Raw genomic sequence first — 25,196 nt, forward strand, 5'->3', positions numbered from 1 at the left:
CCGCCCAAAATTCAGCAGCAAAATACTAAATTCAAGTCATTGCCCATGGCAGAAGTATGATAAGATGTATGAATTTAAGTTTTGGTACACATTAATCTTAAATAAACAGAAATTATTTGATTATATGTTAAGGCTTTTTTAAATGGATGTATTTGGATCAAAGAAAATATTTCCCCCAAAACACTATATAGAGTTGAAAATCCTTGTTCCCCGTGGCAATACTGGGGTGCCAGATGGGTACAGGAGGCCCAGCTTTAAAAGAGTTATCCTGATGGTGGCTCTGCTGCAGAGCCAATCAATTACCTTCCAATGTTGTTTCTTCCATCGCCACCTTTGACGAGTGTCCAAGATATATCCATGGAACACAGATGGCAGTCGATAGTGTTTGTATCATTTGACCTTACCTTGACCCCACCAGAGTGTCCAGCGTCAAGAGCAGAGCATCAGACCTGTGGGTTTTCAGTCCCTATATCTAGTCAATTTCTACATGTTCAGAAAAAGACATGCTGATAGAATTTGTGGGGTTTCGCCCCCCCTTATGTTGGCGGAGAGGTATAAACTCCTATTACGCCATTGGTGCAACTGACCTTCTGGCAGGAGTGGGAATTATTGATGAACAAATATTTATGAAGGTATTTAACTCACAGAAGACACTTCTCAGAATACCACTTCTATTTTATACCTGTTTGAAAAAAGACTCTTGTGATGGCAGTGCGACACAAAGGGCATGGTGTATTCGTAGGGTTGTCCTTTGCAAGAGTCCGAAGACAGGGCTCACAGAAGATGTGATGACATGGATAACACATATATGGACTGAAAAAAATATCCAGACAAACAGCACAAATGTAGCCTTCCTTCTCCCACTTGATTTCATCTTCATCAGCTGAAGTGGTCAGATTTGAACTGGAAGTCTGAAAGACAGAAAACCATTTTAAACACAATGAACACACTGAGCCTTGAAAATAAAAATAATCAATGAAAATAAGATGCTATCAAGAGTGAGCTGAAGAGCAGCCCTACTGCATGCATAAGATACAGTTAGCAAAACTAGGCTGAACTTGTATCTTTTGACTTACTGATTAAAAATCACCAAGGCGGCATATCCCTACCTAAAGGAGAATGTGGGTACAAGTGTACACGACCAGACTCAGTCATGGGATCAAGGAAGATGCAAATGAGCATGGGAAGATGTGCTGGCTCAACGATTTGAACTATCCTGTCTATGTAAATTTACAAAATTAATTTCAACCTTGTTGGAAGTCACGTGCACAACATGAAGCATTAAACATGATTCTGGGATCAGGCTGTAAATAGGCTATGCTCCCATATGCAACTATGCTCCCATACGCACCTATGCTGGTTCAACAGAAGTCTGTTCCCACCGCGTTTTGATGCTGCCCAATTTAAATAATTTAAATGATTTCCCTGTGAGGTCTTTCTTGTGCATAGAAAAAGTTGATACTTGTGCTTGGTGAGTAATGACAAAGAATCAAAAATACAGCAGCTATTAAAGGGCTAGTACACCCCTAAAGGTGAGTTGCATCGTTTTTGGAGGCTAACTTAATGGGCAGTATGGTTGATGCTCCTAGAAATGTACTATTCAGTGAAGGGTGCCTGGAGATTTCATTGAAATAAGTTGTTTGGATGAAATTTAACTTCTGGGGCAGAGGACATTGCTCCACCAACTACATAGTGATTATGAAACACAGCTGTTAGGAAAATAAATGTAGTTTTAAGTAATTTATATATATATTGGTAAACATTAGAAATAAGGTATAGTTTTAGGTGGGTTCAACTTAATGTGTCTGTGCCTGGAAGGGGCCGATAATTAAATTTATGTTGGGCAAAGATGTTTGTATGTGTGGGCGTTGGTTAAGTTCCAACTGTGATTCTAGTCTGCATGTAGAGGTGTGAAGAATAAATAAAAACCTAGAGAGGGATAAGTGGCTGCTTAGCAAATGGGACCTTGTAAGGAAAAAAAACTTTCCTTTGTTCTTAGTTTTTTTTAAACTGGAAGTCAGTGCAGTTGCAGATAGAAAGCTGGAGAGGTAACATCTCTCAGCTCTGCTCGAAGAAGGAAAAGCTGTACAAGGAGAAATGTGTAAGAAAGCAAGCTCCAGATAAACTAAAGAATAATTGGTTCTCAGAACCTGGAAATAGAACATGGGCATTAGAGACAAAGCTAGGAAGGAATTGCTTGGTGAGAAACTAGAGAAAGGTTTCTAAAGTAATCACAAAGTTTGGAGTGTCTTACTACTGTCTGTGAAACAAATTTTAAAGTAATTGGGAAAAAAGTTTTGGCTTGATATCAGAATTTCTGTAATAGTGGAAGTCAGACAAGTCAAAAACATCCTAAAAGGATTGGTGTAAAATCCTGGATTGGATTTGTGTCAAAAGTGAAGCAGAAACTTTGCTTAAAAAGAACAAATGCCATTTGCAATTCCTGGACTGGATTTTGGAATATAAACCATTAAAGTGAAAGTTTTACTACGACAGAAGGTTTTAAAGTGTGTTTTTGGAAGTGGAGTTTGGAAACTCTCATGTGGCAATCATTTGGGGGGATTCAGAGGAGAAAACCACAGACACTAACTTGGGTTAAGAGTGGAGTATCTACATGACCACAGTCATCTTGTGCATGTCGAAGGGACTTTGGGTGTTGACAAGACCAATGTAGATTAAGATATACTTTGTAATCAATGTTAATCTTAAAATCCACGTGCAATTGTTAAGATAAATGTGGAGTAAAGGAGTATTGTATTAAAATCCTATTTGCCATATTTAATCTTCTTTTCTCGTTAAAAAAAATTAGCGATCTTATAACTCTGTTCCTCCACATTTAATAAAATAAAAGCATGGTGGCACATGCTGAGGGAGAAATTTAGCATGGCCAATGCATGTCTTTCGGGCTGTGGGAGGAAACGTACGCAGACACAGTATTGCTACAAGAGAAGATTTTAAAGATAATTTGGGAGGTTAGAAACTCTCATATGGCAATACAATTAATTAGTGGTCCTGTGACTCTGTTCCTCCACATTTGATGAAAAAAAAACTGGGATCGTAACGCCTGGTAGAAATACCTGAAGCAGCACGGTGGCACAGTGGTTAACACTGTTATCTCACAGTGCCAGGGACCCGGGTCCGATTCCCGGCTTGGGTCACTGTCTATGCGGAGTCTGCACACTCTCCCCGTGTCTGCGTGGGTTTCCTCCGGGTGTTCCAGTTTCCTCCCACAGCCCAAAAGATATGCTAGTTAGGTGCATTGACCATGCTAAATTCTCCCTCTTTGTACCTGAACAGGCGCTGGAGTGTGGTAACTAGGGGATTTTCACAGTAACTTCATTGTAGTGTTAATGTAACTAATGTGACTAATAAATTAATTTTTTATGGGGGGATTCTGAGGAGAAATCTGAAACTGCTAATGAGACCATTGTAGCTTCAAATGTACTTTGCCATCCACGTTAATCTTAAAACGTGTGTACTGGTTAAGCTAAAGGAGGAGTAAAGGAGTATTGTATTATCATCCATTTTTCATGTTTAATAAATGTTTCTTTTCTTGTTGTTAAAATTAATTAGTGGTCCTGTGACTATGTTCCTTCACATTTGAAGAAAAACTGGGATTGTAACACCTGGGAGAAAACTGCTGCATAGAATGTCATGAGTTACCAATGGTGAAAATGTTCTCTTCTCAATGCATTGCCCATGGGAACAAATGAGGAACAGTGTCAAGCGAGAGAACAATTATGAAGGCCCACTAAAGTTAAAGGGATGGTTGTACAATGTATGCACCCAGCACTTAAGCAACAGTGTTTTATCATATCTGCAAAGTGATTTTTTAAAAATCTGGTTGCTTACAGGATATTTGCTTGAAAGGGAACCATAACAAGTCCTTATATCTGCAGTTAGATCCTGCAGTTTTAATTTTAAAATGTGCCACCAGTCCCTTCTCCCCAGTGTGTTACACTATTCAGCTTGAAATGTGATTGTGTTAAACATCACATCCTTGCTTTAGAATCAGAGTGCAGAAAGAGGCCATTAGGCCCATCGAGTCTGCACTGACCACAATCCAACCCAGACCCTATCCCCATAACCCCATGTATTTAACCAGCTAGTCCCTCTGACACTAAGGTCAATTTAGCATGGCACATAGGTTTAAGGTGAGAGGGGAGAGATACAAAAGTGTCCAGTTTTTTTCACACAGAGGGTGGCGAGTGTCTGGAACAAGCTGCCAGAGGTGGTAGTAGAGGCGGGTACAATTTTGTCTTTTAAAAAGCATTTAGATAGTTACATGGGTACGATGGGTATAGAGGGATATGGCAATTGGGATTAGCTTAGGGGTTTTTTAAAAAAAAGGGCAGCATGGACAAGTTGGGCCGAAGGGCCTGTTTCCATGCTGTAAACCTCTATGACTCTAACTCGCAGATCTTTGGAGAGTGGGAGGAAACCGGAGCACCTGGAAGAAACCCACGCAGACACGGGGAAAATGTGCAAACTCCACACAGACAGTGACCCGCGGCTGGAATTGAACCTGGGTCCCTGGCGCTGTGAAGCAGCAGTGCTAACCACTGTGCCATCCAATTAGATCAACTATTATTTACAATAACTGTAACGTACACTTTAGGACCACTAATTGCCCACCTCTCAGTCAGGCTGTTAACTAAGGGGCCCTAGATTAAGTAAAGCATATTGCATTATCGTCTTTTCAGCATGGGGTTCAAATTAAATTGGACAAGATGACATTTTCCTTGAATGAAATGAGTTTGGGTTATTAGTTTCCAAAAGGCATGAATCTACAAATGAAACACACTTCCATGGCATGAATTACCAAGGAGTTGCAGGAAAGTTACATGGTGCATTGTGCTAAATGTATAGTACTCTTGCAGTGGGGTTGAGGTTCATGCATATAGAGAGATAGGAATCATCAGTAACAAAAATTTGAAAGTACTAAGAGATAAAAGCTCTTAGGTGATTCTATTAACTACTCCGCTTACTGACACCTCTCCTTCTTACTTTCTGGATCTCCAGCCTATTAATACATGAGTACAAATTGGGCTGTGTAATTTAATGTGTTAAAGAAATATGAAATCCATCTGCCAGCAAATTTGACAATGGTTTTAATCTACTCATTAAAATAATCAAATAATTTCACACTAATGTGTGTCAACATTTTTATTGTGAACACTGAATAGCCCATAAGTGTATTAAGTGATACTGAAATGGTATCAAGGGACAGCAAATTCTCTTCCAAGTCTTTACAGAGGGATTCTGTATTACACTTAATCCACATTATATCTCAGCTTGATGCTGACAAGAGAAGTTAGGTAGAAAAAAAATTATACATGTTAAGCCACAAGTAATATATATAAAAATAACAAACTGGAGCAATGAAGCTAGAACTCCCATTCTGTGTAAAATTTCATTTTCAAGATTTGCTTTTATCAAAAGATTAAAGTGTGTTAAAAGTAGAGTCAAATCTACAAAAATCTCTATATAAGATTCCAATTTACTTGTCAAAGGCACATTTGGACTAAGCAATGACATTAACATTCTTTCTCCAAATTTGTTTAAAAATACTTTTGTTTGTGCCAACCCAGGTGCTCCCAATACAGAAAATTTCTAATGAGATATCATTAACACTGTGAGATATCTATACTGTTGTCTTCCTGCCCCATAGATAAAATTGCACTGTGCTATTCTAAGAATTCATCACAGTATGGTTGTTACTTCCACATGTATAGATCAGCTCAGAACTGCCAAATTGTTTTATATATTTTATAGTTCCCTGTCCCCTGTTAGTCTCTAAGCTACAATGCTGTTTATTTTAAGTGATAGCTAAAAAAAAATCTTTAATGGGATTCACTGTTATTAACTTGAAGGGAATACCAGTTTGCAAAACAAAACAACAATGCATAGAAAAGGGGACAAAGACTCTCGTGTGAAGTTTTATGAAGCACTGCTGAGAAATTTCAATAACAGCAGGAGAATACTTAATGCCATTTCCTTCTCTGTTGTATAAGTAGACAGAATAATCTTTTCAAAATGAATGGTTTACCGTTTATGATAAAGCAGCAGACAGCAATTTCAAATGAATCTGTTAAGCATTTACATCCTAGTATTCCTAAAAAATAATCACCAAGTTCATTCATTCAAAGCTTATCTGTGGTGTGAATCAGAGTAAATACTGTTGCTGTACAAGGGAAGACCACAATTGTAATATTGTGTGGTCTGGTAACCAGATAAAAAGATGGGCTAGAATGAAAGAATACAGAGGCAAACAGCAAGATGATGTTCAATATTATATTTTATTACAAAAGGATGAGAAAATTTATTACAAAAGAATAAGTAACTACTGGCACCAGTTACTTAGGGGGAAAAAAAGCCTTCCAAGTGACCTTACTGAAATTTTCAAGATCATGAAAGAGATGGACAAAGTCATCTAGATAAGTTGACCACCAATGCAAAATAGCATGGAGCAGGTCAGAAAATTGGGAATTTTAGTGGAAGTCAGGCAGAAATGTTTGATACATAATAGGGCTTATGCTGAACAGCATTTTTATTCCAATTTGTTACTTTTGATTTTAATGATACAGAATCAGGTCTTTAGTGAGCTTACCTTACATGTCCTGGCATGATTACTCTGGTATATCTAAGTGTATGACCCAATATGTATGAGTTTTTATTGAAAGATAGAAACCCTACAGTACAGAAAGAGGCCATTCGACCCATCGAGTCTGCACCGACCACAATCCCACCCAGGCCCTACCCCCATATCCCTACATATATGCCCACTAATCCCTCTAACCTATGCATTTCAGGACACCAAGGGCAATTTTTAGCATGACCAATCAACCTAACCTGCACATTTTTGGACTGTGGGAGAAAACCGGAGCACCTGGAGGAAACCCACGCAGACACGAGGAGAATGTGCAAACTCTACACAGACAGTGACCCAAGCCGGGAATCAAACCCAGGTCCCCGGAGCTGTGAAGCAGCAGTGCTAACCACTGTGCTACCGTGCCACCCCTATCGAGTTCCCTATTCACAAGAGAATGCAGGAATATCACCCTCCAAATCCAGTCTGACTATAACATACAATGGTTCAATCAAAAGTCTGATACCAGGATTGTCCAGATAGTGGCCTTTGGGCCAGATTTGGCCTGGGAAGACATTCTATGTAGCCCTCGGAGCCACTGTTCAAAATTTCAGTAAGGCAGGCAAGTGATGTTGAAGATGTTGCATGGGGCTGCCCTTCCCACCACAGGCCACAATTCTACTGCAGCCTATTAGCAGCAAATGTGGGAGAGAAACAACTGATTGGATGAGCAGCAATCACTGGTGGTGGTAAGTGTGCTGGAGAGAGAGAGAGGATTTCAGGATTTGGGGGAGGGGAGGGAGCTGTGAAGGAGAGAGAGAAGGTGCTGCAGGGCCCAGAGGAGAGATGATGTTTCTTTTAATGGTGAAATGCATTTTTTCTATTATTAATAAAGATCCTTGTGGATGGAAAGTTCAGTAACAATGGGGTAGCCTGAGATGCAGTAAGATGGAAATTCTGTCTTTTGCTTTTTCCCTACCAAGGCCACATCCCAGGATTTTCAAGGGAGCCCAGGAACCCCTCAGGCATGTCCTGAAGTGATGTTGGGATAGGGGCAATGGGCTAGGCAGCAAATGAGCTTGGCCCTTTTCATCAGAATTTAGTATGATAGCAATGAAGTGATAGAAAACAGCAGAAAGAGGTTCACTCTCATTCCTAACCCCTTAGATCTTGGGTAAGGATAATATTCATCATTCTCAATATATGTACCTCCAAACTTACTAATTCTTTGCCAAGTCTTACTCCATGTTCACTGCTTCTTCTCTCTGTGAACTTGCTCAAGTCCTGCAGCCTATGTCCAAGAAAGTTTATCTCTCTCAATTTGCTAATTATCCATTTAATGTCCTTACATTGCTACTTTACAACATTCCAGAAGTTATTGGTGACTCTACTTGCCATCATCCTGAAAGTTTGAGCCTAATCCACAACTGTTAGTACAGCCATTCATTCCACTGATGACCTTGCCTGCATCACCAAGCTATAAACACGTTGCTATTTCTGTTGTCAATACTTGAACATCTCCAAATCATTTGACAGAATCAGTATCCATAAACTTCTAAACAATCTGCATCATTGATACATTCACAGCTATCTAGCTGCTTTTTCAAATTGTATTATCTGTTCATTCATTTGTCACTAATTCTGCCCTGTCTCACTATCTTCCAGAGTTTAGTTTCCATTGAGGCCTTACTTCCCTATAAAGATCAAATTTTTTCAGCATTTGAATATAGCTCCCCTCTCGCATCTCTTGCATTCTTAAGCAGGATGAATTTTCACTTACTTTTTACTTCCTGATCTACCTTATTGGTTACATTTTTCAAATTTTTGCTGTGTTCCTTCACTTGGATTTCATTATAAACATGGTTATGTATTTTGCATACTTGCCCTTATTATCTTTTTAAAAATAAATTTAAGTTAAAATTAACGAACCCAATAGAATTTTCCAGCAATGGCAGGAAAGTACCATTGGACTTTAAGCTGTTGTTTCATGGATACTAAGTGATATCAAATTTGTAATAATGCTTTCAGCCTTCATGATTGGTGCATTATATTGTATTAACAACGTGTCAAAGATTCTTGACTTTTATATAACCCCTTTCACACTATTAATGATCTTAAAGAGTTTTGAAGATACCAAATAGGAAATGCAAGGTGCAGGAGTGCTGAAGGCATGAGTGAAGATGTAGATTTTGAAAAGGTTGTTAGGGATGGATGATAAAACAGGGGGGTTTAGCGACAGAGTTTCAGAATGCAGCAGCATTTGCTGAGGACTCTATTTGTGATTGTGGAGCAAAATAAAAGTTGGAAGAACAGATGGTGCACGCTGAGGAGAAATCATTTCATGTGCTGTCACAGGCCTTCAAGGCCTGGAGCAACTTAAGTGAGAAATTATATTTTCTAATGTTGGTTACAGAAACAAGCTGTGCAACCAAAGATGCGCCCAGTGGAAATCTGGGGAAAACGGAGCACATTGCTCCGATGAAAGAGGCATCAAATCTTACTGGAGCTAGTGCTGCTCAAGGGAAAATACTTTAAGAGTATTAAGACCATGGGGAAGTGCACTTGCTGGTAGCAGGTCCCATCAATGCAAGCAGTACTGTACAGAAGATGTGCCTCGGGCATTGTAAGGAATTCAATGACATAGTCTAGACAATGAAATTAAATGTTATTTCATATTTAAGCACAATACCAAATGTAACTATGATGAACTCTTCCTCTCTATTTATGCGCCTCACTTTGTACCTTCCCTTGGGTGCCCATTATGGACCACTGCACATTGTTCAGCACTTTCCTCGCCCAGTACAGTACAAATACTTGCAAACTTTTCTATGAGTATCACCTGCATGCTGCATGCTTCTACCTTCACAGTAGTAACTGAGAGCATCCTAATGCATCGGTGTAAGGAGATCCCATACTGCTGATGTCAGCTAGCTGTTTTTCTGGAACATAATGGATAACAAGAGGGAGAGGGAGACTTACCCCAATGCATTCTCTGAGAAGCAGGTCTTCCAAATTCAAGTACAACACTTGGATGAAGAAGCAGAATATAGAAAAGCAGGGGGAAGATAATGGATTGTCTAACATTTGTACTTCTAACTCTCCATCCTATTTGGTCATGCCATCACTTGAAACAAAAGCTTGTACAGATCAGCAACCTCATGTCAACACTCAAAATAAAAGCTGCTTGCTCCCAACAAACAAACAATACAACAGCAAAGTATTGCAGATGCTGGAAATCTGAAATAAAACCAACAGAACACATCAGGCAATATCTGTAACATTCCAGGACTTTTCATCAGAACTGTTCAGAGGATTTCCAGCATTTTCAGTTTTTTTAAATTTCTGCTTGTTAACGAGTTAATAATGAGGACTTTCTACTAGCTTCTTTTAATCTTTCATGGACTGTGAGCATTTTATTGTCCAGCCCTAATGCCCTTGAGAAGGTGGTGGTGAGCTGTTTTCTCAAATCACTGCAGTCCATCGGTTGTAGGTGCATCAACACTGCTGTTGTTGGGTGGGGGGGGCGGGGGGGGGGGGGGGGGGGGGAGGTTCCAGGATTTTGACCCAGGGACACATTCTTTTTAAACTTTCTGTAGGTTTGGCAGGGGTAATTATTATCAGATAAAAGCAAAATACTGTGGATGCTAGATCTGAAACAAAAACAGAAAATGCTGGAAAATCGCAGCAGGTCTGATAGCATCTGTGGAGAGAGAATAGAGCCAACGTTTCGAGTCTGGATGACAAAGGGTCAGAGAATGTTGACTCAACTGATTCCTGGATGATGGGATTATTTTATGAGGAAAGGTTGAACAGGTTAGGCTTATACCCAGTGAGAGGCCACCTTACTGAAACATTAAAGATTCTGAGATTTAACAGGGTGGATGCTGGGAGGATTATTCCTCTTGTAGGGAAGTTTAGAAATAGAGGATACAATTTAAAAATTAGTTGTCTCCCATTAAGACGGAGATAAGGAGATTTTTTTTCCCTGTGTCATTTATGTGTGGAATTCTCTTCCCCAGGAAGCATTGGAGACTGGGCCATATATTCATGGTTGTTTGATAGGTTTTTGATCAATAAGGGAGTCAAGGGTTATGGGAGTGGGGACAGATAGGAAAGTGGAGCTGAGCACACAAAAGGATCGGCTATGATTTTATCAAATGGCAGAGCAGTTTCCAGGGGAATGTGGGTTCTCCCACTCCTGCGGGGGAGGGGGCATACCAGAGGTAACACATGGGAGAATGAAGAGAAGCCATCAAAATTGTTACCCATGCAATGATCAGGGTGTAAGAACGGGACCAGTTGGATGTAGTCCCACCCAGCTGAACAACAGTGGACAGGCACTGGAAAATGAAGGTGTGATCAACTACGTTGAAGGCTTCAAATAAGTCGAGAAGGCATTGTTTACCTTTGGTCACATAAGATATCATTTGTGACTGTGATAAAGAACAGCTTTGGGACATGTTGGAAACCTGACTAAAGGGATTTAAACATGGAGTTCTGGAAAAAATGTGCCTAGATTTGGAAGGTGGCAACAAGCTCAGTACTTTGGAGAGGAAAGGGAAGTTAGAGATGGCTGGTAGTTAGCAAGAAATGTGGGATGAAGCATTGGTTTCTTGAGGAGAGGGGTGATGCATTGATACAGCAAATTGCATTCTTCTTGATGCACACCTAAATAATTAATAGCAATGTACAAGTGGCGTTATGGTTTCTTGCATCACTATGAGAGGTTCTTTTTCATATTTGGTTTTCAGATGTGATACCCTGCCTTCTGATTGGGAATGTTAGTGAATATTCTTCACTGTTATAATATTAATATTTGACCTCTAATAAATAGTGAAGAAAGTTATCTCCAACTGCAACAGGATCTTGATCAATTGGGCCAGTGGGCTGACGAATGGCAGATGGAGTTTAATTTAGACAAATGCGAGGTGATGCATTTTGGTAGATTGAACCAGGACTTACTCAGTTAATGGTAGGGCGTTGGGGAGAGTTACAGAACAAAGAGATCTAGGGGTACAGGATCATAGCTCCTCGAAAGTGGAGTCACAGGTGGGCAGAGTGGTGAAGGTGGCATTCGGCATGCTTGGTTTCATCGGTCAGAACATTGAAGACAGGAGTTGGGACGTCTTGTTGAAATTGTACAAGATATTGGTCAGGCCACATTTGGAATACTGTGTGCAATTCTGGTCACCCTATTATAGAAAGGATATTATTAAACTAGAAAGAGTGCAGAAAAGATTTACTAGGATGCTACTGGGACTTGATGCATTGAGTTATAAGGAGAGGCTGAATAGACTGGGACTTTTTTCTCTGGAGCGTAGGAGGCGGAGGGGTGACCTTATAGAGGTCTATAAAATAATGAGGGGCATAGACAAGGTAAATAGTCAATATCTTTTCCCAAAGGTAGGGGAGTCTAAAACTAGAGGGCATAGGTTGAAATTGAGAGGGGAGAGATACAAAAGTGTCCAGAGGGGCAGTTTTTTCACACAGAGGGTGGTGAATGTCTGGAACAAGCTGCCAGAGGTAGTAGTAGAGGCAGGTACAATTTTGTCTTTTAAAAAGCATTTGGATAGTTACATGGGTACGATGGGTATAGAGGGATATGGGCCAAATGCGGGCAATTGGGATTAGCTTAGGGGTTTTCAAAAAAAGGGCGGCATGGACAAGTTGGGCCGAAGGGCCTGTTTCCATGCTGTAAACATCTATGACTCTAAATAATGTCAGAAGAGCAAAATTGCAGAAGCATTGTTAACTTACTTTGTACATAAACACAAGTAACTTACTTTTGAACAATGATTGCCATATTTCTCCAAATGCCTATAATATAATCTACAACATTTATTCCTCATATAGTATATGGAAGTCTGAAATTTTCCTCCTCCAAAAATACAATAATCTATCTCCAGTTTGCCTTACACTTGCTTAGAAAGGACATGGCATCAAACGATAAACTGAATTTCAATTTAATCTCAAAAGTCCAAGTCCTTGGCTTCATGCAGCATGACATTATTTCTTCTTTCTCCCTTGGGGAATAGGTATAAGACACACTAGATGCGATGTGTCAGCAGTCTGACAGGACCCTAACTAAATTCCATCTGGATGGTTGGAACAATTTCTCAATAAACCAAGTTAACATTTCAAACCGTTGAAGGGAATGTTATAGTGAGATACAAACTGATTTAGACATGATTAATTCAAAAACAAGACACACCGGATGCTGGAAATCTGAAATAAAAATAGAAAATGCTGGAAATACTCAGCAAGTCATGCAGCATTTTTGCAGAGAGAAACAGGATTAGTATTTCACATTGATGATCCTTTTTTAGAACAGAATTAATAACATGAATTAATTTAAATTCTATTAACAACTGGCTGACAGCACACGTGACATATTTACAAACAAAACCCTTGGGGCCCCATTCCATTGGCACAAGTTCAGTGGAACAGAATTCCCTTGCCCAAAGACACAAATCTGTTCCAAATTTTATGGAGGAGTCTGGGTGGGGGAAATTACAGGCTACCTGTAGAAACTCCACACATTTTTCCTGAATGCCGCTGAAGGCCTTATCAAAGTCCCAAACTGCCAAGGTGGCCTGGTTCCATGTTTTTTTGGCTGAAGCCTCCAGTTGGACTTAGAGGAGCATAATGCTACTCTGGCTGTGAATGAAAGATTGAACAACATTTTTATATTTTATGCAGGTAATGGAGCCATTGACACCTTGAAGGAAATCAATTTAGAGATCAAGTATATTTCCGTACTGATGGTTTGGGGCCTTGATAAGGCTTTCAGCAGAATTCAGGAAAATGTATGGAGTTTCTACAAGTAGCCTGTAGTAATTCCTACAGATACTCCTCCTTGAAGTGGATTTCACAAGGTCAGGGGAAGTGCTCTGCATTGAAATCCAGAGGCATTACCCAGTGGGTTGGTAGCAGGAATGTGCATCTAGGGTTCCCACTTATCAAGGCAGGAAATTTTAGTGCAGTTGTCCGAGTAGGAGAATTGGGGATTAGAGTAGAAGCAAACCCTAAAAGTAGCTCTAAAAATTGTTTCTTCAGGTGTCCAGGCATCACAGCCATTCTCAACCTGCAGATGGGTCCTCTACCACCAATAGTTGGCAAGCTGTGCCTGGTTTGATGAAGTGTGCCCTCACTGACTATGCACCATCCGCAATAGCACCAGCCAGGTACATGCTTCATACTTATTTCCTAACTTAAGTCTGAGTTATCTAATCTTCCTTAGATCTACTGTTGTCCTCAGTTTTAGATTTAGAAACACATCACATTCTTTCTAAAGTAATTCTACATGTGTAGAATTGCTATTTTTATTCACTCAAACACTGTATATGATTAAAGACATTCTAATAAATTGTAGCATAAGCTGATTTGTACAAGTTAATAACAAATCAAGGTAATATAATGAAAGTAGGATTCATCTAATAACTCAAACAAGAGTTCATATTATGCTCTTATACTCCTGGTGGTTCTCACGGAGTGCACGGGAGAAAACTGCAGGTACGCAGCTGTGATGTGTCACTCTTTAATTCATTGTACTATGCTCCCTGTCTGAAGCTCACAATTGGCTTTACAATCATATATTTATAAAATTTGACCAACATAATTATGCCATTCAACATAACTGGTCTTGGCATGACACACACAGCACCAGGAGCACATCTCAGGTAACCGCCAGGTTAATGAGGGCAGAAAGTTTTTTAAAATGCTTTTGTTACGGGGCTGTCATAAAGCTTTACAGAAACAAAGTCACAATCTCGGTCTGGAATGCAAGTGGACATCACTCCTGTTGTTTAATGACCAACTTCAGGTATCTATGCTGTAACCATTCTATGATTCCATATGGTTGCTGTATCCTGCCCGACTAGAGAGGGGGCAAAACTTGACCTCCTCTTGGGAAATAAGGAAGTGAGGGATCACTTTGCAACTGGTGATCATAATTCCATTAGCTTTAAGATAGCTATAGAGAATGATAGCTCTGGTCAAAAAGTTAAAATTCTAAATTGGGTAAGGCCAATTTTGATGGTATTAGACAGGAAAGCGAGGCATGCGGGAACACCTATGTTCACAGTTCCTACGCCAAAGATCCAGAACTTCTTACTTGGCTGGCTTTGGGTGAGCAACGGTCTGAGCTCCTACAGATAGCTCCAAGACAAATAGGGTGGTAACAGTAGGGGATTTTAACTTTCCCAACATTGATTGGGACAGCCATAACATTAGAGGGTTGGATGGAGAGAAATTTGTTGAGTGTATTCAGGAGGGATTTCTCATTCAGTATGTGGATGGCCCAACTAGAGACAGTGCAAAACATGACCTCCTCTTCGGAATTAAGGAAGTGTAGGTGAGGGATCACTTTGCAACCAGTGACCATAATTCCATTATTTTTAAGATAGCTTTGGAGCATGATAGGTCTGGCCCAAAAGTTAAAATTCTAAATTGGGACAAGGAAAATTTTGATGGTATTAGACAGGAACTTTCAAAAGTTGATTGGAAGAGTCTATTGTCAGGCAAAGGGACGTCTGATAAGTAGGAGGATTTCAAAAGTGTGTTAACCAGGGTTCGGGGTAAGCACAGTCCTTTTAGAGTGAAGGTAAAGGCTGGTAGATGTAGGGAAGCTTGGATGACTTGGGATACTGAGGTCCTGGTCAAAAAGAAGGAGACATATGACATGCATAGGCAGGTGGGATCAGGTGGATCCCTTGAAAAGTATAGAGGCTGTTGGAGTAGAGTTAAAAGAGAAATCAGGAGGGCAAAAAGGGGACATGAGATTGCTTTGGCAGATAAGGCAAAGGAGGATCTAAAGAGCTTCTACAAATACACAAAGGGCAAAAGAGTAACTAGGGAGAGAGTAGGGCCTCTTGAGGATCAGCAAGAGATGGGTGAGATCCTAAATGAATATTTCTCATTGGTATTTACTGTTGAGAAAGGCATGGATGTTAGGGAACTTGGGGAAATGAATAGTGATGGCTTGAGGAGTGTACATATTACTGAGAAGTTGTTGCTGGAAGTCTTGAAGCACATCAAGGTAGATATATCCTAGGATCCCACGACATTGTGGGAGGCTAGGGAGGAAATTGCGGGTCCCCTAGCAGAGATATATGAATTCAACAGGTGAAGTGCCTGAAGATTGGAGGGTGACAAATGCCATGCCTTTGTTTAAGAAGGGCTGCAGGGAAAAACACTATACAGGAACTACAGCCAGTGAGCCTCACATCTGTAGTGGATAAGTTGTTAGAAGGTATTCTGAAGATAGGATCCACAGGCATTTAGAGATGCAAGGATTGATTAGGGACAATCAGCATGGCTTTGTGAGTGGAAAATCATGTCTCACAAATTTGAGTTTTTTGAAGGGATAACCAAGAAGGTAGATGAGGGCAGTGCAGTTGATGTTGTCTGCATGGACTTTAGCAAGGCCTTTGACAAGTATGGTAGGTTGTTGCATAAGGTTAAATCTCACGGGATCCAGGCTGAGGTAGCCAATTGGATACAAAATTGGCTTGATGACAGAAGACAGAGGGTGGTTGTGGAGGGTTGGTTTTCAAACCAGAGGCTTGTGACCAGCGGTGTGCCTCAGGGATTGGTGCTGGTTCCAGTGTTATTTGTCATTTATATTAATGATTTGGATGAGAATTTATGGGGCACATAGTTAGTAAGTTTGCAGATGTCACCAAGATTGGTGGCATATTGGACAGTGAAGGTTATCTAGGATTGCAATGAAATCTTGATCAATTGGGCCAGTGGGCCAATGAATGGCAGATGGAGTTTAATTTAGATAAATGTGAGGTGATGCATTTTGGTAGATCGAATTGGGGCAGGACCTACTCAGTTAATGGTAGGGCATTGGGGAGAGTTATAGAACAAAGAGATCTAGGAGTACTGGTTCATAGCTCCTTGAAAGTGGAGTCACAGGTGGACAGGGTGGTGAGGAAGGCATTCGGCATGCTTAGTTTCATTGGTCAGAACATTGAATAGAGGAGTTGGGATGTGTTGTTGAAGTTGTGCAAGACATTAGTAAGGCCACACTTGGAATAATGTGTGCAATTCTGGTCACCCTATTATAGAAAGGATTTTAAACTAGGAAGAGTGCAGAAAAGATTTACTAGGATGCTACTGAGACTTGATGGTTTGAGTTATAAGGCGGGGCTAGATAGACTGGGACTTTTTTCCCTGCAGTGGAGGAGGCTTAGGGGTGATCTTATAGAGGTCTATAAAATAATGAGGGGCATAGATCATCTAAATAGTCAACATCTTTTCCCAAAGGTAGGGGAGTCTAAAACTAGAGGGCATAGGTTTAAGATGAGAGGGGAGAGATATAAAAGGGTCCAGAGAGGCAATTTTTTCATGCAGAGGGTGGGGAGTGTCTGGAATGAGCTGCCAGAGGTAGTAGTGGAGGCGGGCACAATTTTGTCTTTTAAAAAGCATTTAGACAGTTACATCGGTAAGGTGGGTATAAAGGGATAGAGGCCAAATGCAGTCAATTGGGACTAGCCTTGTGGTAAAAACTGGGCGGCATGGACAAATTGGGCCGAAGGGCCTGTTTCCATGCTGTAAACCTCTATGACAAGTTCCAGCAGGAATATCCAGCATATCCAAATCCTGGTCTACCGTTTCTGGCATTACTATTGACCTTTAATCTCCAATCTACACATTGACTTTAAAATTAATATATAGCTGCTACTTTGGTGAGAAATCATTGGAACCCCAGAGAAACGGTATAAGTGGCTGAAAATCTTCAACGCTATGGCAGGAGATTGTGAACTCCTGTGGAAATGCAGGGTCTAAGCACCTGGTGCACACAACTAAACACTGGGCACTCCCCACTTCAATCACTATACATGTGCATGCCTGGGGTAGAGATTTTCTATTCCATGTCACCTAAATATCCATGGCACACGGAGTTACTGGGAATTGACGAATTATAGAAATGACTTACACTTGCAACATTCCAATGTTAGGGTACAGAATATCTGGACATACTCAACTGATTTAAATTGATTAAAATATTCCAAATTACAGTACTAACATACAAACATAGGTTCCATTAATTGGGTACTTTGTAATCTGAGCACTTCTGTTTCATTACTATTATTTTAGTAATTAGGCAAGTTTCAGGTTTTGTGGATTGCAATGCTCAATATTTGATATCTTGATATTTTTGGTAGAATAAAAAATGAATTTTACATGCATCATTTTCCATGAACATGTGCCCTAAATAACAATTCCCATAACTTCTATTTCTAAAATACCGAATGCTCACACTTTCAATTAACAGTCCCGAGTTTGAACGTTATTATTAGGTGTCTATCCCTAGTGAGTCAGCGTGCTACTTTTGATCAGATCGCCTTGGGTGTGCCAAGAGAGTGACAACTCAAAATTCAGAGCTATTTTTGCAGTTTAAAAATGGTTCCTGGCAGGAATCTGCACAACTGTAAGTAAAGTTTATTTATTAGTCACAAGTAAGGCTTACATTAACACTGCAATGAAGTTACTGTGAAATTCCCCTAGTCGCCACAGTCCGGCACCTGTTCGGGTCAATACCACCTAACCAGCATATCTTTCAGACTGTGGGCGGAAACCAGAACACCTGGAGGAAACCCACGCAGACACTGGGAGAACGTGCAAACTCCACACAGTCACCCAAGCCGGGAATTGAACCCGGGTTCCTGGTGCTGCGAAGCAGCAGTGCTAACCACTGTGCTACCCTGCAGATGCAAATATTCTTTGCTGCTTTTTCCTCATTCTGTGGACCCACATTCAAATGGAAATCAAACTGCCTTAATTCCATTTGATTACACAAAATTGTGGGACCCGCATAATATCGTGTATGGTAATTCTACTTGGTTCAAGCCACAAACATTTAACATCTTTTATCAACTGAACTGAGAAACAAGAAAGGGGAAATCACACTACTGGAAGTACGCCATCGACCGATGAAGATAATTGAGTAAATATGTAGGAAAATTGCTGAGAAATGCAGACAGAATAGGGCTGTAATCGTATGCAATTTCAACTCTCTTGATGTTAGCCGGAGTAAAATCAATGGAATTCTTAAAATGCATTCAGAAGAATTTTTTTTGTCATTAAGCAATAAGCTCAAGAATGGGTGATTCTGGATTTGGTTTTAGGAATGCGCAGATGGAAGGCTCACCAGTGGAAGATAGATAGATAGGTTCTTGATTAATAAGGGGATCAGGGGTTATGTGGAAAAGGCAGAAGAATGGGGATCAGAAAAATATCAGCCATGATTGACTGGCGGAGCAGACTCAATGGGCCAAGTGCCTAATTCTGTTCCTATGTCTTATGGTCTTATAAGAGCATTTAGTGATAGTGATCATAATTCCATTATAATTAGTTGTTTGTAGAGAAGTCCAAAGATAGAAAAAATGACATTTTTAAAGGATAGATAAATTACATTTTTAACTTGAGTAAAAGTCAATTTTACTAAGCTGAGGTTTGGCAAAAGTAGACAGATTTTTTTCTGTTTCTAACACTGGTCATATCGGTGGTGTAACTGATAGGATCCTGTATTCCCTGGAAATTCTGTCAGACATGCCTCCAAGAATGTCAGTGAGATGGAAGGGATCCTCCATAGGAAGTTCTTGTGGGAACAGTCAGTAGAAATTCAGCAGAATCAGGATGCACCTCAATTTCCTGCTCATTTGCTCTTAAGTAAAAGTCAGGTTTTTGAAAGGGTGTAATTTCTAATACTGTTATTTTCATAAATGTATCAGAACAAACTAATTTTACCACTTACTGGATTACACCGAGATCCATAAAAAAATTAAACCATTCTATTGAATTATAACAAGAAACTCTGCAAGGGACCCAGTTGGTCTTTTGTTCGAAGCAGTTCTATGATCTCAGCTACACTCATTATCAGCCACCTTTGTGCAAGTGGAAGTAAACTTTCCATTCAGAATGTCTCTTCAATGTGCTTATCCTCATTAATTTTGCCGATAGCCACACCTTTTATATGGAGAATACAAAACAGAGACTGTCCTGATCAGAATCTCTAAAAAAAAAATTAAATGCCTAAATGTCTGTTTCTACCGATTCCTGTAGTTCCGCTGGTCTTCATCTCAAACCTTAGTGAAATTCCAGGCCCTCAGTGATTGTTAAAGATTTGCACCAACTGGTTATATCAGTAGTGTAAAGGTTGCTAGTAAATAACATGGGATATTTTATGGTGACACCATTGCCAAATGTATATTTATGCACTCTTGGAATAATACTATTGCAGGACAATCATCCTGTGTAAATGATATAAATTTCACCAATGCATCCAGACTGAGACAGAACTAGCATTCAATGCAAAATTGAGGATTTTGTTTGTACAATAAACATTGTCACTTTAATACTGCTATTGAATGTTTAAAAGTCAGTGAATTCTGGATTGCGTCAAGCTGCAGTTTGCTGTATGATCTGAGATAGCAATGACATTTTGTGTTCAGTGAGGAATAACTGACAGGAACAGTTCCACTTGGCAGAAACATACTTCCTACTGGACAACACAGTGTGGTGCTGACAGCAACGATGGAGAATGCCATAGTCCAGATTTCTCAGCTGAAAAAGGAAATACAGTAGCAATTTGGGAATGTTATGGGGGTGGAGGAGGAGATGAATTGTAATACAATTATATTTGTAATGTAACTAGCAGGTTTGACGGCCATTCATCTGCCTCTTCAGCAGGAAATACACCGGGTGGGCTTTGGTGCTGGTAATGCCCAGCATGGACCTGGCATGCTGGACTTCAAGGGGAGGTGATGCCACCAACTCCTCAGCAAAGACGGACATCCTCCCCCACGCCAGTCAAATAATGAGTCACCATGTTCCCCACCATGGAGGCATGACAGTGACCCTACCTGACCTCTGCGATCCCCATGCAGCAGACAACACCCTCACCCCCAAAACCCCCCCACCACACCCCCAAGACCCCCATTTAGCACCCTCTCTCAAGATCCCCACAGCCCCCACCCCTTGAGAACACCCTCAGCAACACCCCCCACCTGGAGTCCCCCCCACTCAGGCCCCACGTCAGGCCACAGGCCTTGGTAGGACCAACTACTCCCTGACCTGGTGTCTTGGGCCTTCCAGACCACTATAGCGATCCAAAGCACCAGGCCAAGGTGTCAGTGCCGCGGTGTGAGGGGGCAGTTCACTGTTGGCACTGCCAGGGCATGGGGCCTGATGCAGGGTCTTAGTGGCGGGGCGTGGGATCGGGTTACCCTCATGTCGCTGTGGTGTGGAGTGTGACCCATTATTTGTGAGGGGGAGAGGATGCCCTTCTTTGGTGAGGGGTTGGTGGTGCTCCCCTGGTCAGAAGGAGGGGTGGGGGGCGCGGGGCACTGGGAAGGGAGCCTTTATCTGGCCTTTTAAAAGGGGCACCTTGATCTCTGAAAAGGAGGGATACGTATATTTGCATCCATCAGGTGGATGAATCCCACCAAACAGAAGCTCCCAGCGTCAGTGGGAGCTCTCCTGTTTTCTCGCTGGCGTGGGCACTCAGTCCCAATTCGGGGGAATTCCGCCCTAACCATTCTTTTCCTATATCTCAATAAGACCTGATTAAATTCTAAATCTGTGAAACATAACTGGCTCAATGTAAAATGGTTGATTTAAGAGCCAAGCGGGCCGCGTTCTAAAATAATTCTTTGGAAAGATAGTGTATTGTTCTTTTGAATTCAGATCTGACTCCTGCGTCCTAATGAGAGGTCCAAAACTTCAAACAGATTCTAAAACATCACAACATTCCAACAATGTGACAAAAACAATAACTTAATATATTTGTCTTTCCAACAGGCTCGTAGTCAGGCTCTTGTGGTATAAAATGAAATTCTTGAAATAATCAAGGCACTTCTGTATCTTTGACAAATAACAACAACAATTATTGCTGTTAAGCTGTCAGTGACATTATCACTAATTTAACTGTTACTGATGACATGGACTAGATGGGCTGAATGGCCTCCTTCTCTGCCGTAAATTAATCTGACTGACAGAAACTGCATTACAAGAAAAGTCAGAACTTAGTTCAGATGAAATGGCATCGACCCAATTTGTTAATTTCATTTCTAACCGTCTAGAACATTGCTGCCTTATCTGCTGTGTACATCCGCCCTTGGGCAAGGAGGTCAAAACTCTCTCCTGTTTTGTTTTATCAAAGGCCTATATAATTGCAGAAGGACGTACTTTATGATTCACAAACAAAGGTCCCCAAATCTCTCAGAATACCAACATTTACTAGTCTCTGACCTTTTAAAAAAATATTCTGCTTTTCCATCAAAGTGGATAACTTCAGAATTGCTTACATTATACATCATCTGTCACCTTCTTGGTGAATAAGTGGGGGGGTGGTAACATGAGCAAGACCTTGCTTATGCACTGGAACTCTTTGCCTATGAGAGTGGTGGAATCAGAGAGCTTCAATGATTTAAAAAGGAACTGGATAGGCATTTGAGGGAAATAAATTTGTAGGGCTAAGGGATAGAACTGGATTGCTTGACAGAGCACTGGAATAGTGTCAACGGGCTGAATGGCCTCCTTCTATGTCATAATGACCATCATGTAACTGGTCTACATCTGTCTGCAGTCTTTGTTCTCCTGATAGCTCATCTTCTCATGTGCTATCAGCAAACCTAAATTATTACATTAACCTTGCCACTGAAACAGATTATAAATACCTGAAAACTCAGGCATTGATTCTTGCAGCATAACTCAAGTTACACTGTACCTCCTGAAAATAAACCTGATTTATTTTGCTGTGCTTTCTGTCTGTTAACCAATCCTAAATTGCAGCTCCAAGAAAACTCAAGAAGCTTGACACCATCCAGGACAAAGCAACCCACTTGATTGGCACCCTGTTCACAAACAAACATTCCTTCCCTCCACAACTGATGCACAGTGGCAGCAATATGTACCATCTACAAGATGCACTGCAGGAACTCACCAAGGCTCCTTTGACAACATTTTCCAAACCTAAATCCACAACCAGCTAAAAAGACAGGGGCAGCAGACACATGGGAACACCACCATCTTGAAGTTCCCCTCCAAGTCACTCAACATTCTGACTTGGAAATATATCATCATTCATTCACTGTCATTGGGTCAAAATCCTGGAATGACCTCTCTAACAGCACTGTGGGTGCACTTGCATCACAGACTGCAGCAGTTCAAGAAGGCAGCTCACCACTGCCTTCTCAAGGGCAATTGGGGATGGGAGGTAAATGCTGGCGTGGCCAGCAACACCTTCATCCCAATGATGAAAAACCTTCTAAAACTCCAAATATCCTTCATCCACTGGTTCCCTTATCTACATGCAAAATGCTCTAACAGATTTGTCAAACATGATTTCTCTTTCATTGACTTTGAGATGTTTCTAGGTGCTTACATGTAAGCAGTATTATAGAATCCCTACAGTGTAGAAGGAGGCCATTCGGCCCATCGAGTCTGCACTGACCACAATCCCACCCGGGCCCTATTCCCATAACCCCACATATTTACCCTGCTAATCCCCTGACACTAGGGTCAATTTAGCATGGCCAATCAACCTAAACCACACATCTTTGGACTGTGGGAGGAAACCGGAGCACCCGGAGGAAACCCATGCAGACATAGGGAGAATGTGCAAACTCCACACAGACAGTGACCCGAGGCCAGAATTGAACCCGGGTCCCTGGCGCCGTGAAGCAACAGTGCTAACCACTGTGACAACTGTGCCGCCAGTAATATGTTTTATTACTGAATCAGGGCAGTGTGTTTCCCGTGATGATAAAAAAAAACACGTACCTGAAAATAAGACAGATAGTTGTGTTCAGTGACAGGAATTCAATTTACTCCTGCAGTAGGGAAAAGGTTTATAAAAACAAACACTTGCATGATGTATATCAACATTTTGAAGTGTCTGGACAGAGTAGATTGGGAGAAACTCTTTCCATTGGTGGAAGGATAACAAATGGGAGGACATTGATGTAAAATAATTGGGAAATGATGAATGAGCAAAAACATTTTCATGTAGTGAATGGTGAGGATGTGAAAAGCACTTCCTGAGTGTGGTGGAGATAGGTTCAACTGAGGTTTTCAAAAGGGAATTAAGTCATTATTTGAAAATGTAAAAGGCAGGTTTATGGGGAAAAGCAGGGGAATGACAGTAATTTGGAAGTGCAGTCACTATTATGATAGAGGAAACATGCAGCCAATCTGCATTCAGAAAACTCCCACAAACAATGTGATAATGACCAGATAATCTGTTTTTTTGTGATGTTGTTTGACGTATAAATATGGGCCAGAAAACCAGGGAAACTTCCCTCGGTCTTCTTAGAAATAGTGCCATGGTATCTTTGACATCCATTCTATGGGACCTCAATTTAACATCTTATCTGAAAGACAACATTTGCAGCGGGAGCGTAGCATTGGAGTATCAGCCTTTATTTTTGTCCGGGATTGGGTCTTTAACCTGGAACCTTGTGATTCAGAGGCGACAATGCTACCATCTGAGCCAAGGCTGACACAAATTAATTATCTATTATTTTAAATTTATTTGCTCATTAACTACAGACATCAAATGATTTTTAAAGGAATTACAATAACTGGATTTGAAGGTGACCTTTCACTGGCATTCTCCCACTCATTTGCAGTCACAAATCCATGCAAACCCTGGGAAAACAGTGCCAAATGGAACCCTGGTGGAAACTTATCCCCTTTGTTGCAGGTCATTAGTTCATTCAGGATTATAATTGAAATTGTAACACCTCCTACTCTTATGTCTTACACTATGGTTTCAGCTTTATTATATCATTCGCTTGTCGACTGTACAGCTCATTTGGATATCATACGACCATTTATCATATGTTCCAACGCTCCTATTTCAGTACAGAGGATTCCAGCTGCTACATAAGTGATAACACACTTCTAAGTAAAAATACAAAAGCCAAAAATCAAATCACTATTTATTCTCTTAAGTGTATCACTTTATCACATTTCCTATTTTGTCCCGTATCACATGATTGGAATCATTAGAGAGAGGACGTTATTGGGCAAGCGATCAATTACATTTCTCTGGATTACAACCGTAAACATGTCTGCTCTTGGTGCTGAAAGTCAGTTCAACTTACTGATCACTGAATTCAAAGTAACTCCATTAGAGTGCAATGTAATAAAGAGGCTAAAATGCCCCAAGCTTTACTCATTTCTGAAATGAATAAATCATGTGTTTTTTCTTTCCTTGCAGTATTCCCTTTGTGTTATATCAGTGAATATACTTAAATTGCATTTCAACTTTCCAGGAAGCACTGATTGAAGGTAATGTAGAGTGAAGATAATGTCCATGACAAGCAGCATAGAAAAGCTAGTAATAATCTCCAAATACACTGAATGTTTTATTTATCTGCAATGAGCAGTGCACGTTCGTGAACTGACACATGCTGAGTAGTTGAAATTTAGCCAATGAACTTGTTCTGAGTTGCTTGGCAACGTCTCAAGTTGTTGCCCATACAGAAGAAATCTAGGCTTAAGTGAACTTATTTGAAATGATGGCACTCACGGCCAGGTTTATTCATAATAAATCTTAATAATTTTGAGGTTTGTTACCATTGGTTTTAAA

At 40.6% G+C, this 25,196-nt stretch overlaps 1 protein-coding gene across 3 annotated transcripts in view; it reads right to left on the reverse strand.

Annotated features, from left to right (window-relative positions):
* rnf180a (ring finger protein 180a) overlaps window positions 1-25,196 on the reverse strand; it is a 131,038-nt gene that overhangs the window by 25,944 nt on the left and 79,898 nt on the right. For all 3 annotated transcript variants that reach the window (XM_078218232.1, XM_078218251.1, XM_078218242.1), the window contains exon 5: window positions 683-911. In XM_078218232.1, coding sequence (XP_078074358.1) covers window positions 683-911 — 229 coding nt within the window. The remainder of the gene's footprint in view (window positions 1-682; window positions 912-25,196) is intronic.

Source organism: Mustelus asterias, chromosome 1, assembly GCF_964213995.1.
Source record: "Mustelus asterias chromosome 1, sMusAst1.hap1.1, whole genome shotgun sequence".
NCBI classification, from domain to species: domain Eukaryota; kingdom Metazoa; phylum Chordata; class Chondrichthyes; order Carcharhiniformes; family Triakidae; genus Mustelus; species Mustelus asterias.